Genomic DNA, 15,394 nt, shown 5'->3' with positions numbered 1-15,394 from the left:
AAGAGAGGCTGGCATTGTTTTGTGGGAACCTGTGCCAGCCAGGAGGCAAGAGTCGGAGGCAGGGCAAGCTTCGGAGATGGAAGGTGAAGTGCAGGAAGGGTCAGAAGAAGAGAAGGAAGAGGCAGGCCAGGTAAGTGAAGGGCCGGGTGCTTCTCCACCCTCTCCTGTATCACTGTCTCCCAGGACCAGGAGGGGACTGAAAAGGGAGGAGCAGAGGATATTTCCCCGCAGGCGCAGTCTCTGGCTATGTGCACGTAGCCCGCCAGGGGAAGGTACATAAATTGGTGGAGGGGAGAGTGGTCCCCAGTTGCTGTATCTGTTCCATAGAGCACGGACTTGGGAATAGCTGCCTGGGCACAAGATTGGGGTGTGTGAGCTATAGAAATGACTGTAAGTTTGACAATAAAGTGTCTACTATTTGCCGTGTGCATTGCTTTGGCTGGGAAGCACACTTGACACACACATACACACAATGATCGCTCCCCACATCAAATGGGGGGCAACGTTTGCGTGGTCGCGTACAGCCCCTTGAGCTCTTAGGCAACACCTGGTAGTTTGGACTGGCTGCGCCTTCCCCGAGGAGGGATACCTGGGGTCTCCGCCTACCCCAGCTAAACGCCCAATCCCGCCTGGAGGAGGCATTGCCAGGGGATTGGCCAGGTAAGGGGAGAGACTACCTAGCCCACACAATAGAAGGTAGCATACCAGGAAGCAGCAGTCGGGCTCCTGAGCTGGGAAGCACACTTGACACACACATGGACACAAACGCACGATCTATTAGAAGCGTACAACAAGAGCGGCAGGGCACCAGCCCCTTCATTAAAAGCAGCGAGTCCCCCAGAGCCTGTTGGAAGAAGAAGGTCTTCTCTAGCCATGTTCAAATATATCAAAGGATGTCATATAGAGGAGGGAGAAAGGTTGTTTTCTGCTGCTCCAGAGAAGCGGACACGGGGCAATGGATTCAAACTACAAGAAAGAAGATTCCACCTAAACATAGGAAGAACTTCCTGACAGTAAGAGCTGTCCGACAGTGGAATTTGCTACCAAGGAGTGTGGTGGAGTCTCCTTCTTTGGAGGTCTTGAAGCGGAGGCTTGACAGCCGTCTGTCAGGAATGCTTTGATGGTGTTTCCTGCTTGGCAGGGGGTTGGACTGGATGGCCCTTGGGGTCTCTTCCAACTCTCGGATTCTATTCTATTCTATTCTAAGTCCAGTCAAAGGCAGCTATGGGAGAAATCACGAGATTCAGAGTATCTTATGTACAGATATGTTAAAAAGTCCCCCCCCCTTTTCATTATTTTAAATTTGTTCTTGTAAAGACGAATAATATATAATATATAATATATAATATATAATATATAATATATAATATATAATACAGGTGAAACTCGAAAAATTAGAATATCGTGGAAAGGTTCATTTCTTTCAGTAATTCAACTTAAAAGGTGAAACTAATATATGAGATAGACTCATGACATGCAAAGCGAGATATGTCAAGCCTTTATTTGTTATAATTGTGATGATTATGGTGTACAGCTGATGAAAACCCCAAAGTTGAAATTGTTAATTTGGGGTTCTCATCAGCTGTGCACCATAATCATCACAAATATAACAAGCAAAGTGTGGTGTAGTGGTTAAGAGCAGTGGACTCGTAATCTGGTGAACCGGTTCGCGTCTCCGCTCTTCCACATGCAGCTGCTGGGTGACCTTGGGCTAGTCACACTTCTCTGAAGTCTCTCAGCCCTACTCACCTCACAGAGTGTTAGTTGTGGAGGAGGAAGGGAAAGGAGAATGTGAGCCACTTTGAGACTCCTTCGGGTAGTGATAAAGCAGGATATCAAATCCAAACTCTTCTTCTCTTCTTCTTGACATATCTCGCATTGCATGTCATGAGTCTATCTCATATATTAACCTCCAGTAGCTAATGAAAACAACTGCTTACATAAATGGACTTTTCCACAATATTCTAATTTTTTGAGTTTCACCTGTATATAATATATGTGTGCAAATAAAACCACATGTCCTTAAGCCATTATCTCCACTGACCTTCATTCCAAGGAAACTGAACCTGGGTAAGTGCCTGGGAACCTGGGGTATCTCATTGCCCAAAGATTGGGGTCACGTGTAACAATATTGATCTATGAACCAATAGTCTTACTCAGTTCCCAATGTTGTGCCAAAGATACTTTTAACTCTCTTCCTTCATTTATGCTAAGAACTGCTAAGAACCACAGGTATTCATTTTGAGGGATCGGCTCCCAGTGGCATAGGAAGGGGGCGGGAGGGACCCGCCCCAGGTTCCATCCCTGAGTGGGGGTGACATTGCCATGGGCGGCACCCCTTTTGGGATGCTCGCACAGGCGACGTGCCACTACCCCCCCCCCCGCTCGGGGGCCAAAGCCCCTAGCTCCACCACTGTCTGCTCCATCCGGCACGGACACACTCACCAGAACCCCTTTGCTGCATGACATAGATAGACAATTACGGAATCACACCAATATCCTTTATTCTATCATTAAGAAAGCAACGCATCTGCAGCTCAGTAAGCAAACAGATTATGTCCACAGCTGCTCGGCTACTCCCTGCACCAGGCATGTCTCCGTGTCTCGGGGAGCCGCATCACGCTCGCCGGAAAGGGATCGACACCACCAGCGACTCCAAGTCCATATAGTGCCGGCAGTTCCGCCAAAAAAGCGAGGCTTAAATGGCTGGCCGCCCCGGAGCTTTGGTCTATACATACAAGGAAAGGGGAGCAATACAATTTGGGGGAAGCCTGGTGCCTCCTCCCCATGGCGCTACAGATCGGTGGAGAACGCGGGCACCAAAGATGGTACACTCACAGGGTAGACAGAAACGTTACAGTAGACTCTACAAGCAAGACCTGAGAGACAGAAAAGGCTGAGATGCCGCCACCCCCCTGTTCCTCTGAGGGGGAGCCAGGAGACGGCAGAAAGGAAAGGTGCCTGCAATTACGGGCCAGCCTCTCTGAGGTCACGTCATTTACTCTCCAACAGGCTCCTCCGTTTGCTCTTTGGATGCCAAGCTTCCCCCCTCAAGGAGTCAAGCATTTCACGCCAGCGTCTTCAGCATGACCACAGTTTGTTTTCCCCCAGCTGGAAAAGCTGCACTGGAGCAAGCTCTCCTCCGTCCCCTTGCAGGCCACGTCGTCCATCCAGATACGTCCTTTCCCTGGGAGGAGAATCGGAGAACACCGTCATCAGATGGGATTCCTGGCCCCCAACACACCCAAGACGCCTCCCTCCCTCTTGTCATCGTCGCTGCGAGAACACCCTCGACCAGCCAAAGCTGTCAAGGAAGGAGATTTGGACTAAACATCAGGAATAACTTTCTGAGAGTAAGAGATGTTCAACAGTGGAAGGGACTCCATCAGAAGGAGGTCGGTTCTCCTTCACCAGAGGTTTTTAGCAGAGGTTCGATCATGGGTAGGCAAACTAAGGCCCGGGGGCCGGATCCGGCCCAATCGCCTTCTAAACCCAGCCCGCGGACGGTCCAGGAATCAGTGCGTTTTTACATGAGTAGAATGCGTCCTTTTATTTCAAATGCATCTCTGGGTTATTTGTGGGGCCTGCCTGGTGTTTTTACACGAATAGAATGCATGCTTTTATTTAAAATGCATCTCTGGGTTATTTGTGGGGCCTGCCTGGTGTTTTTACACGAATAGAATGCATGCTTTTATTTAAAATGCATTTTTGGGTTATTTGTGGGGCATAGGAATTTGTTCATTTCTCCCCCCAAAAATATAATCCAGCCCCCCACAAGGTCTGAAATATTTGGTACACTTTGACCTGAAAACTCTAAGACACTAGTAGCTGAGGAAGAATACCGAAACAAGGTCTTGTCCTGGCGTTGTCGTCTCATTTGTATTACAAACCTCAAGGAATAAAACTTAAGAGAGACTTGGATAATTTATATCTACGAAATCATTATTTTGGCCTGAGTCCTTGGTGTCCTTTTCGCTTCTTTCCCTGCATTATTTTACCAAGAACTCCCATCTCTTCCTGTACACTGGCATTAACTCGCCTGTCTTCCCAAGTGATGTATAAACTGATATACAATATATACCTGTAGAGGCCACAGATTGCAGCATGACTTGGAACAGCACTTGAAAGCTTTCTTAAAAGCCTTAGCGAAAAGAGGGGGGTGGTGGAATAGAGGTTATAGTCCCTGTGAGATTTTAATTCTAGGGAAACAGGCCTGTTGATACACCAGCTGGGATCCCGGAAAATCCCTCTTGTGGAGACAGCTTTGGCTTCTGGCCAGTTACGGCTGGTGCCTTTATTCTGCTGAGTAAGTAAGACCAAAGGGGAAGAAATGGAGGCAGTGAGAGATTTGACTTTCTTGGGTTCCATGATCACTGCAGATGGTGACAGCAGTCACGAAATTAGAAGACGCCTGCTTCTTGGGAGGAAAGCAATGACAAACCTAGACAGCATCTTAAAAAGCAAAGACATCACCTTGCCGACAAAGGTCCGTATAGTTAAAGCTATGGTTTTCCCAGTAGTAATGTACGGAAGTGAGAGCTGGACCATAAAGAAGGCTGATCGCCGAAGAATTGATGCTTTTGAATTCTGGAGCTGGAGGAGACACTTGAGAGTCCCATGGACTGCAAGAAGATCAAACCTATCCATTCTCAATGAAATCAGCCCCGAGTGCTCACTAGAAGGACAGATCCTGAAGCTGAGGCTCCAGTACTTTGGCCACCTCATGAGAAGACAAGACTCCCTGGAAAAGACCCTGATGTTGGGAAAGATGGAGGGCACAAGGAGAAGGGGACGACAGAGGATGAGATGGTTGGACAGTGTTCTCGAAGCGACTGGCATGAGTTTGGCCAAACTGCGGGAGGCAGTGGAGGATAGGGGTGCCTGGCGTGCTTTGGTCCATGGGGTCACGAAGAGTCAGACACGACTGAACGACTGAACAACAACAACAACAAGTAAGACCAAAATCAACAGCTCGTTCACAGTCCCATCGCTGGCATCCCTGAGCATCCCTGGAGGATTTCGAGTGCAGGACTGGTCCATTCGCAAGCCGAAAGTGCATCTCTAGCTCTCTCTCTCTCTCTCTCTCTCTCTCTCTCTCTCTCTCTCTCCCCCCCCCCCCTTCGATGACAACCTCTCAAATTCCCATGCTGGAAGTGGTGACTCAGGCCTCATCCTTTCCAGCCTGTGAATCAACAGCAATAAAGAAGATCTCGCTCCCAGGACTCTGCTAAAGATTCCCTCCACAAAGTGGATAATGGAGATTTTTTTAAAAAAGAAAAACCGAGCCAGGAAAAGCTCGAGCTTAGCTTTGCCAGGACTAATAGGAACCGAGCGGAGATCAGAAGGAGGTTTCTAACTCATCGGAGAAGGGACGTTTCCTTGGAAAGGCCACAGGAACAAAGAGAAATGTTTGGAACCACAGCTGGGCTGTGCCTGTATATTTGTTCGGCATGGACCCCACTGTCTCTCAAAGGCTGGGGCATGAAACCTAAAGCTTTTACAGATATTAAGGGAGAAACTTGGTTCGGCTCATATTTCAATGTAGATGAATTTAAATTCACGCTCTCTGGACTGATATGCAAATGAGAAAGGCAGCTGTACTTCAAAATTTGCATTTCTTTGAATTTTGTGATGTGGTTCTTGAACACCCCCGAAGTACAAAAATGCAAGTATGGGGGTGTTATGTACTGAGTTGAATAGGATCCAAAATGCAGCAATCTGATTGGTCCTAGAACAATAGGATTCAGAATGCAGAAGTCTGATTGGTCCTAGAACAATAGGATCCAGAATGCAGCAGTCTGATTGGTCCGTAGGAGCCACCCAATCCAGCTCCAGGTGGAAGTGAATCCGCAACTCGATTGGCATACAGGAGCATCCCGGAATTAGCCAATCACGTGGGGCCCATTGTGTAAATAGTGTATATAAAGCAGATGTTTTGGGGAAACCACATTCCTCACTATTATGAGCTGAATAAAGAGCATGAAATCCACACTTGACTCCGAGTATATTTCAGGGGGGGAAGTGTGCAAAAATAAATTGCATATTTTAGTGAAAACAGAATGCGGAAATGCATTCTCTTAGGTAAAATCGCATACAAAATGTGTATATTGGGAGAACTGCACACTAAAGATGCTGACAACTTATGCATTTAATTTGTGCTCATTCAGCTTTACGTGCTTGGTAATAATAATAATAATAATAATAATAATAATAATAATAATAAATTAAAAACTAGGTGAAAGGGGGACAGGCATCCAGGAAAAAAGACTTTGGCAATCCCACCCACCACTGAAACCTATACACACAATCGGCACAATCCCTAGAAGTTTGCCTGTATTTCAGTAACACTTTGGGCAAACATCCTGTTTATGCAGGGAGACAGAGGACACATCAGAGAAGGAATATAGGAAGTTCCCTATATTTGTCCCTAAAGACCTGACTCTGGCTCGCAGCAGCAGCTATTCAGGGGGTTGTGCAGAGAGACGCTTTCCCCTTCAGCAGCTGCTCGAGACCCGTTCCACTTATGATTTTATTTATTCGCTACATTTACACGAACACCCCGTGGCAGAAGTTCGCAAGGCAAAACAGCAGAAACAGAAATCCCGGAGGGTGCTGCTTTGTGCGTGCAAAAAGACTGAAGCAGGGGAAAAGAATCGGAACGGCCCAGACATATTTGCACAAACTAGCCGTGCAAATTTCAAAATATTTGCAGATGATCGGCCTCCCTCTCTCCCCACCCTGATCAAGAGAGGTGATGAAAGGCTGGAACGGTACCAACGCAGCCGTGGCTTGGATAGCACCAGGGGAATCTCCTGACCCATAACTTCGGGGTTCTGCTGCCGCTCAGCGGGGCTTATTGGGAAATGGTTCTGTTCAATTGCACCTCTCTCTGCCTCTCTTTCCCAGGCTGGAGCGCCTGGGTGGCCCCTGACCACACAAACACCTCCCCCCAGCCCCTTGACCACAAAGAAAGCCATTACTGTACGTAGAGGTGGACATTTTATGGGAGACCGAAATCAAAGGCTGGGAACTGCCAAGGATCTCCTTCCCCAGTTCCTGGACTCTGGATCACGTTCCCTGCATTTCTCCCAGGCGGGGAAATTTGCAAAGATATTGGAGGTCCAGAGAAGCGGACACGGAGCAATGGATTCAAACTACAAGAAAGAAGATTCCACCTAAACATTAGGAAGACCTTCCTGACAGTAAGAGCTGTTGGACAGTGGAATTTTCTGCCAAGGAGTGTGGTGGAGTCTCCTTCTTTGGAGGTCTTGAAGAGGAGGCTTGACAGACACCTGTCAGGAATGCTTTGATGGTGTTTCCTGCTTGGCAGGGGGTTGGACTGGATGGCCCTTGGGGTCTCTTCCAACTCTAGGATTCTATTCTATGATTCTAGGTGCACAGATTGACTGAGACAGAAAGTCCCAGGTTCAAATCCAGGCATCTCCAGCCTGATGTTCATCAGCCAAAGGCCTGGCTGAAGAGGAATCTTTTCGCCTGGTGTCTAATGAAGGCGCCAGGTGAGCCACCCAGGGAAGAGCATTCCGCAAAAGGGGGGCCACTGCAGAAAAGTCCTATTCTTGTGTTGCCATGCTCCGGACCTCTAGTGGAAGAGCGGTCTCAGATGATGATCTCAGGGTCCAGGTAGGTTCATATGGAGAGAGGAACATGGAAAGCTGCTTCGGAGGAGCTCAGGCCATGGTTCCATCTAGCTCACAGTAGTTGGCAAGGGTTCTCCAGTGTTTCAGCCACGGTTTTCTCCTGCTCCTACCTAGAGGTGCCACTGGGGAATGTAACTGGGACCTTCTGCATGCAGAGCAAATGCTCAAACCACCAACGGCTCGTGGTTTTGCTGCCTTTACCTTGCCCAAAGACGGCCACCCTGTAAATCTCTTCTGCGCCTCGGAAGCCCAGCATCCGGCACACCACATCTCCATCTTTCTTGTCCCAGCCGTCGTCACAAACGGTTCCCCACGACCGGTCGTGATAAACCTCCACCCGCCCCTCGTGGGGGCCCGAGCCGTTCACCAGGCGGATAATCCCCTCCTCGGAAGCAGCGGCTGCAGGGTAAGGCAGGGGAGGAAAAGGAGAAGGGGCAGATGGAATTAAAATGGTCAAACCAAGAATTCATGCTTTGCCAGTTGGGGCTGAGGCTCACAGACCTTTCGTGTTTGTATGCCTTGGCAGGAAGCTGTGACATTGAATACTTCCTCCCCGACTGGACATCTCTCTCTTTTTTCATCATGCCTCCAAGCTGACTACATGCACACGTCTGAGCTCTGAAACTCAGACACCATTTTGAACTTAGTTTTTGTGCTTCTGTAACTTAGATAATAAGGTTCAGTTATAGGTGGGTAGCCGTGTTGGTCTGCCATAGTCAAAACAAAATAAAATAAAAAATTCCTTCCAGTAGCACCTTAGAGACCAACTAAGTTTGTTCTTGGTATGAGCTTTCGTGTGCATGCACCGACGCGGGTGGCGCTGTGGGTTAAACCACAGAGCCTCTTGGGCTTGCCGATCAGAAGGTCGGCGGTTCGAATCCCTGCAACGGGGTGAGCTCCTGTTGCTCGGTCCCTGCTCCTGCCAACCTAGCAGTTCGAAAGCACGTCAAAGTGCAAGCAGATAAATAGGTACCGCTCTGGCAGGAAGGTAAACGGCGTTTCCATGCGCTGCTCTGGTTTGCCAGAAGCGGCTTAGTCATGCTGGCCATATGACCTGGAAGCTGTACGCCGGCTCCCTCTGCCAGTAAAGCGAGATGAGCGCCGCAACTCCAGAGTCATCCATGACAGGACCTAACGGTCAGGGGACCCTTTACCTTTTAACTTAGATAATAGTTAGAAACCTGCCCTCATTTTGCTACTGTAATTGCTGCTTCAAGACCCATACCATGTAAGTAAATACTACTTTTACTTCTTCACAAAACAATGTATGTGTGATTGTTATTTTTAAAGGGGAGAAAAGAGGTAACACCAGGAAAACTCATCCTGCCTTAAGGCAGAAAGTATTGTTTCTAGAAGGTTAAATCAGCCTTCTCTTAGCTTCCAAGTTTAAACTGCAAAGGATGGTCCTCTGCTCATCTCACAATATATATCCTCTTCTACTGTCTAAATCCATTCCTACACTCTCTCCTGAGGGATGTTCCTCCCTCTTCCCACAGATCACAGGGGAGACTTGCCCACTTCATAGTTGTCAACTTTTCCCTTTTTCAAAAGGGAAATTCCCTTACTCCGAATAGGATTCCTCGCAAGTTGACAGCTATGGCCCACATCTCTTTCCAGTTCCTAAACAGGAGAACTGAATGCCAGACATCGCCTTGAGAAGGACAGAAATACACCCAGTGTCAGAATACCACCATTCCAAGTACTTCTTTGCACAATGCAAAATTAGCTTAAGGCACTATTTTTAGTTTAGAGAAAGGGTGAGTAAGAGGTTACACGAAGGAAGTTTATAAAATTATGTCCCGTCCCCCCTCTCTCTCATGACACCAGGAACCATGGACACCCAATGAAGCTCAATGTTGGAAGGTCCAGAATGGATAAAAGAGAGGACTTCTCCACACAGTTCAAACTTAAAATATAGGTCTCCAGTTGCCACTTCTGGGAAATCCACAAGCAGGATCTGAACACAGAGCTCTGTCTCCTCCTGAGATTTCCAGCAGCTGGGATTCAGAAACATTACTGCCTCCAACTGCGGAGACATCGTGGCTATTAGCTATCGAAAACCTTCTCCTCCATAAATCTGCCTAACCTTTTAAAGTTACAGGTGGGTAGCCGTGTTGGTCTGCCATAGTCAAAACAAAATAAAAAATTCTTTCCAGTAGCACCTCAGAGACCTCTGTTTCAGTGTATCTGAAGAAGTGTGCATGCACACGAAAGCTCATACCAAGAACAAACTTAGTTGGTCTCTAAGGTGCTACTGGAAAGAATTTTTTATTTTGTTTTAACCTTTTAAAGTCATCTAGGTTGGTGGCCACCACTGCCTCCAGTGGGAGGGAGTTCCATGGTTTAACCCTGCGCTCCATGAAGAGGGACTTTCCGTTTTTTGTGCAGGTTATATTTTCATCGCGGATAAACTCATTTCTCCATGCGAGGATAAGTTCTGCGTAGCAAACGGGAAAGGATTCATTCGCCTCCCGGCGAGGCAGATTTTTTTTCCCCACTGCCGGGCAGCGGACCAAATTGTTTTCAGCACAAAACCGGGAACAAAAGACATCCCTTCTCCAGGTTAAGTGGGGCCAACGACTTGGATTGCAGCGAGCAAAGGGACGAGGCTGCATCCTTGATGCTCTCCCCACCCCTTTTGGCCTGGACTCTCTGCCGATTGTGTCACTGTGCACAAAAGCGTGAGGCAGGTCCCTCTAATCCTCCACGGCCCCTGACCCCACCCATCAAGCCATCATCGCCTGCCGCTCTCGGCAACCCAGGAAGGCTGGGATGTGTTCCAAGCTAGTCATCACACTCCTCAGCTGTTGGGTGTGGACATATCCCTCCCTGGTGGGATATTTCACCTGCCGGAAAAGTGGCTTCATCGCTGGGGCCGGTTTAAGAGCCGCACCTGCTCTGAACGCAATGTCCAATAAATGGATGCTAACTGGAGCCAGGAGACTGGGCTGCGCTTCTCATTTAGATTTGTGTGTGTGTGTGTGTGTGTGTGTGTGTGTATGTGTGTGTGTGGGGGGGGTTGTCCTGCAGTGTCTCCAGGAAGGGAAGGGGAGCTTTCATGCTGTACCTTTAGGGACGGAGGAACCTGTAACTCAGCAGATGCCAGATCCTATATCAGCTCCAAGAGCCAGCATGGCCAATGGGCATGGATGATGGGAGTTGTAGTCCAGCAAGAAGTGGAGGACCAAAGGTTACCTCACATCTGTGTGGGATGTATCTTCACTGTAACAGTCAAATACAACATCTTCTGTTTCCTAGTGGACACGCATGGGAATGTTGGTCCAGCCAGGAGAACGTCCTGTCACACGTGGTCTGGAGCCTCCCCGCCCCCCCCCCCCGTGTGTGACCAGGTAGATGGGTGTGACCCTGGCAGACCCTATAAAGGGGCTGGTCACTCAGCCATCTTCCTCTTTTGCCTGCTTTTAATGTATTGAAACCTAGACAGCATCTTAAAAAGCAAAGACATCACCTTGCCGACAAAGGTCCGTATAGTTAAAGCTATGGTTTTCCCAGTAGTAATGTACGGAAGTGAGAGCTGGACCATAAAGAAGACTGATCACCGAAGAATTGATGTTTTTGAATTCTGGTGCTGGAGGAGACTCTTGAGAGTCCCATGGACTGCAAGAAGATCAAACCTATCCATTCTCAAGGGAATCGGCCCTGAGTGCTCACTAGAAGAACAGATCCTGAAGTTGAGGCTCCAGTACTTTGGCCACCTCATGAGAAGAGAAGACTCCCTGGGAAAGATGGGAAAGATGGAGGGCACAAGGAGAAGGGGGCGACAGAGGATGAGATGGTTGGACAGTGTTCTCGAAGCTACTAACATGAGTTTGGCCAAACTGCGAGAGGCAGTGAAGGATAGGCGTGCCTGGTGTGCCTGAGATTTCCAGCAGCTGGGGTCACGAAGAGTCGGACACGACTGAACGACTGAACAACAACAATGTATGGAAGTGAGAGCTGGACCATAAAGAAGACTGATGGCCAAAGAATTCAAATTGCTTTTGAATTATGGTGCTGGAGGAGACTCTTGAGAGTTCCATGGACTGCAAAAAGATCAAACTTATCCATCCTTAAAAAGAAATCAGCCCTGAGTGCTCACTGGAAGGACAGGTCCTGAAGCTGAGGCTCCAGTACTTTGGCCACCTCATGAGAAGAGAAGACTCCCTGGAAAAGACCCTGATGTTGGGGAAGATGGAGGGCACAAGGAGAAGGGGACGACAGAGGATGAGATGGTTGGACAGTGTTCTCGAAGCGACTAACATGAGTTTGGCCAAACTGCGGGAGGCAGTGAAGGATAGGCGTGCCTGGCGTGCTCTGGTCCATGGGGTCACAAAGAGTCGGACACGACTGAATGACTGAACAACAACAAGAAGAAGATAGAGAACTCATGGATGCTTCAGCTGAGATACCTGCCTTGCAGGGGGTTGGACTTGATGACCCTTGGGGGTCCCTCCCAACTCTACTTTTCTATGATTCTTTTAACGACTGATGTTTCTATTCCTCTGCATGCAAGAATGCCATAATTGTCGCAGTATTTCTTATGCCGGCCGCAAGAGGCCCCTTCTCTCTCTCTCTCTCTCTCTTTTTTATTATTTTTAATTAAATTTCCATTTCATAATATTAAAATACATCCATGCTATTCGCACTGATTTTTGCTCATATGAGCCGATCCACTTCCCGCCTCGTGGTTTTCATAATTCCTTTCTATGTCGTAGCATTTGTACCTCTTCCAGTTTACATGTTATTCATCCCAATTGTCATAAATTTTAAATAAACATAAAGAGGTATTAATGATTAACATTACAAGTCTTTTTAAATCAATCCTGCTAGCGTTGTTAATTGTTTGCAGCAAGAGGCCCCCTTCTCTCAGTCGTGTCCCTCACTCTTGGAAAGTAAATACGAACCTCTTGGGGGCTTGGGCTTTTGTTTTGTTCCAGCAATGCCTGGATTGCAAACCCCCCCCCCCAAAGCAATCTGTAGCCCAGGGGTGTACATGCTCATTCCCACCCCCCAGGCCCCCATTTTGCACGAGACCCCAGAGTTTCTCCGTGGCCTTTGTTCCTCTCCTGGGTATTTGTTTTTACTGAACCTATTACATCTCCGAGCCTTTAGCAAAAGGGAAAAATATAAGGAAAAGAAATAAACATGATTGCTTAGGAAAACAAGCCCGCGAGCCCTTGCAGCTGCACAAAGATATCATTGGCCGGGATAATTGGGACCATGTGTCTGTTAGGGAAATGGGAAATTTATGCCCTAGTGCGGAGAGAGTGCTGCTTTCTGGATCTCCCCAGTTAAGGAAGGAAGAAGGAAAGAGAGATGCCCGTTTCTCATTCCGTTTGCAGAACGGACATCTTCGAAATTGTAAGGCTCCGAAATCCCTTAGATACATATATAGCATGGGAGAATTTTGTGCCCATTTTACAGGTTACTGTCGAGTCGGGAAAGTCAAGCAAAAAGATCCAGAAGATGGAGCGATTCTGCTATGAACAAAGGTTGCAGCATTTGGGACTTTTTAGTTCAGAGAAAAGGAGAAGAGGCAAAATGATGGAATTTATAAGATTATGCATAGCGTGGGAATGTGGGAAGGGAGAATTTTTCTTCCCTCTTTCATAGCACTAGAACACGTGGATGTTGGAGGAATCAGAACAGATAAAGCATTTCTTCAAGCAGCACACAGTTAAACTCTGGAACTCCCTGCCACAGGAGGCCGAGGTGGCCACCAACCTAGATGGCTACAATTAAGGACTAGGCAAATCCAGCTGACTTTATTTTGGGCGTATGGTCGAGGGGGGGAGGGGAGGGGTTTGCATTTTTTTTAGGGTGGTTCAGCTGACTTGAATGGCAGGGAGCGAGCTGGGTCAGAAACGGGGTGCTTCTGGTGTTGTGTACACGCTGCTGAGTTGCGCAAGGACTCCCCCCCAGGAAGATCAGGTCCCATGGGAAATACTCTGCCTGCCTCATTCACCATGGACCCCGGTTACCATGGACCCCAGCAGCAGGAGGAGCAGCAAGCCCGGGCCGCAAGATGGCCAGAGACAAAAAGCGACAGCAGGCAGAACAAAACTCCTGGTCAGAGAATGTTCCAACGCAGGCAGAGGCAAACTCAGCCTTCCAGATGTTTTGGGACTACAACTCCCATCATCCCTAGCTAACAGGACCAGCGGTCAGGGATGATGGGAGTTGTAGTCCCAAAACATCTGGAGGGCCGAGTTTTCCTATGCATGTTCTAGCGCAAAGGCAACCCCCAGTTCAGCTTCCGAAATGGCAGAATTTTTCGTAATTAAATACCTAACTTTTTATTGCATTGCATTGCATTGATATCCCCTCGTTCCCCGCTAAGGAGCTCAAGGCATGGTTCTCCCCTTTCTCATTCAAGCCCCACAACAACCCGGTGAGGTAGGTTCTGCTGAGAGATGCAGCAACTGGCCCCAGAGCACCCACTGAGCTTCATGGCCGAGTGGGAGGATTTGAACCCAGGTCTCCCAGGTCCTAGCCACTACACAACACTGCCTCTCATTACCAAATTCCATAATTCTGCACCGCTCATACTAAAGCGAAGCAAACACGGTGCAAAGGGGTGGGGAAAAGTAATCAGTTACATATCATTTTAGAGGACTGTGGCATGGACGCTTTAGTTGAGATTGCTGCTTTGCAAGGGGTTGGACTAGATGACCCTTGGGGTCCCTTCCAACTCTGCAATTCGATGACCAAAAAGAGCAACAGCAAATACTGATCATATTCGCTGGGTCAATGTGGTGCTGGTGCATCCATGTACATGGATTGACATGCATGTACATGGATCGACATTGCACTGCAACACACAATTTGTAGTCTTTACGTTCAGAAGCAGGGAGAGTCTCTGCTTCCTCCCACCATTACGGTTCATTGTGACCATGTTCCAGGCCGCATGCTGGTGTTTCTTGCAGAGCCCATACTGTTAGCCAACTCTTTGTTTCCAAATCTATCTGGGCATATCTGTGTGTGGTATACATCTGCATGACAGAGACACAAATCTCCATCTTCTATCATCCTTAAGACCCGAATGGACCACATTTCCCCAGACCCAAGCGTCTCCAGCATTTTGTCAGCATCAAAAATGAAAACCAAATCTATTTATTTAAAGTTACAGGTAGGTAGCCGTGTTGGTCTGCCATAGTAAAAACAAAATAAAAATTAAAAAAATTAAAAAATTCCTTCCAGTAGCACCTTAGAGACCAACTAAGTTTGTTCTTGGTATGAGCTTTCGTGTGCATGCACACTTCTTCAGATAACACGAAAGCTCATACCAAGAAAAAACTTAGTTGGTCTCTAAGGTGCTACTGGAAGGATTATTTATTATTTATTATTTATTATTTTGTTTTTATTTATTTAAAAACTAATAAATACAATCTAGGAGAGGCCCCCGGGCCCTTAACAGCAGCTGCATCTGCAGAAATTCAACAGGTGCAGTTTTGCCCATTGACGACGCTTTCAATGCCTTTTTCTCAGCTAGCAGTTAAAGGCATCGGAGCACAGGCAGGAACAAAAGGTGGCAACCCACAGAGGAGAAAAAAAAATCCAGTTTTACCTGTTTCTCCGCCTCGGTCTCCTCTTTCCCCCTTCTCCCCCTTTGGGCCTCGGTCACCTGAAAGCAGAAAAAAGGCATCAGACCGCATGCTCTCACAGAGATGACTGGGAACACTCAAGCTGCATTATGATTTTATATTTATAATTTATATCCCCCTTTTCCTTCAAGG

At 47.7% G+C, this 15,394-nt stretch overlaps 1 protein-coding gene across 1 annotated transcript in view; it reads right to left on the bottom strand.

Annotated features, from left to right (window-relative positions):
• Positions 1-2,487: 2,487 nt before the first annotated feature.
• LOC117044682 (scavenger receptor class A member 5-like) overlaps positions 2,488-15,394 on the bottom strand; it is a 35,125-nt gene continuing 22,218 nt past the window's right edge. The window contains exons 4-6 of the mRNA XM_033145493.1: positions 15,226-15,282; positions 7,860-8,057; positions 2,488-3,187 (exon numbers count right to left, since the gene is read on the bottom strand). Of these exons, the coding sequence (XP_033001384.1) occupies positions 3,051-3,187; positions 7,860-8,057; positions 15,226-15,282 (392 nt within the window). The 3' untranslated portion in view covers positions 2,488-3,050. The remainder of the gene's footprint in view (positions 3,188-7,859; positions 8,058-15,225; positions 15,283-15,394) is intronic.

Source organism: Lacerta agilis, chromosome 3 (genome assembly GCF_009819535.1).
Source record: "Lacerta agilis isolate rLacAgi1 chromosome 3, rLacAgi1.pri, whole genome shotgun sequence".
Lineage (NCBI taxonomy): Eukaryota > Metazoa > Chordata > Lepidosauria > Squamata > Lacertidae > Lacerta > Lacerta agilis.
Note: the sequence above shows the minus strand (reverse complement) of the source record. Positions and strands in the feature narration are given on the sequence as shown.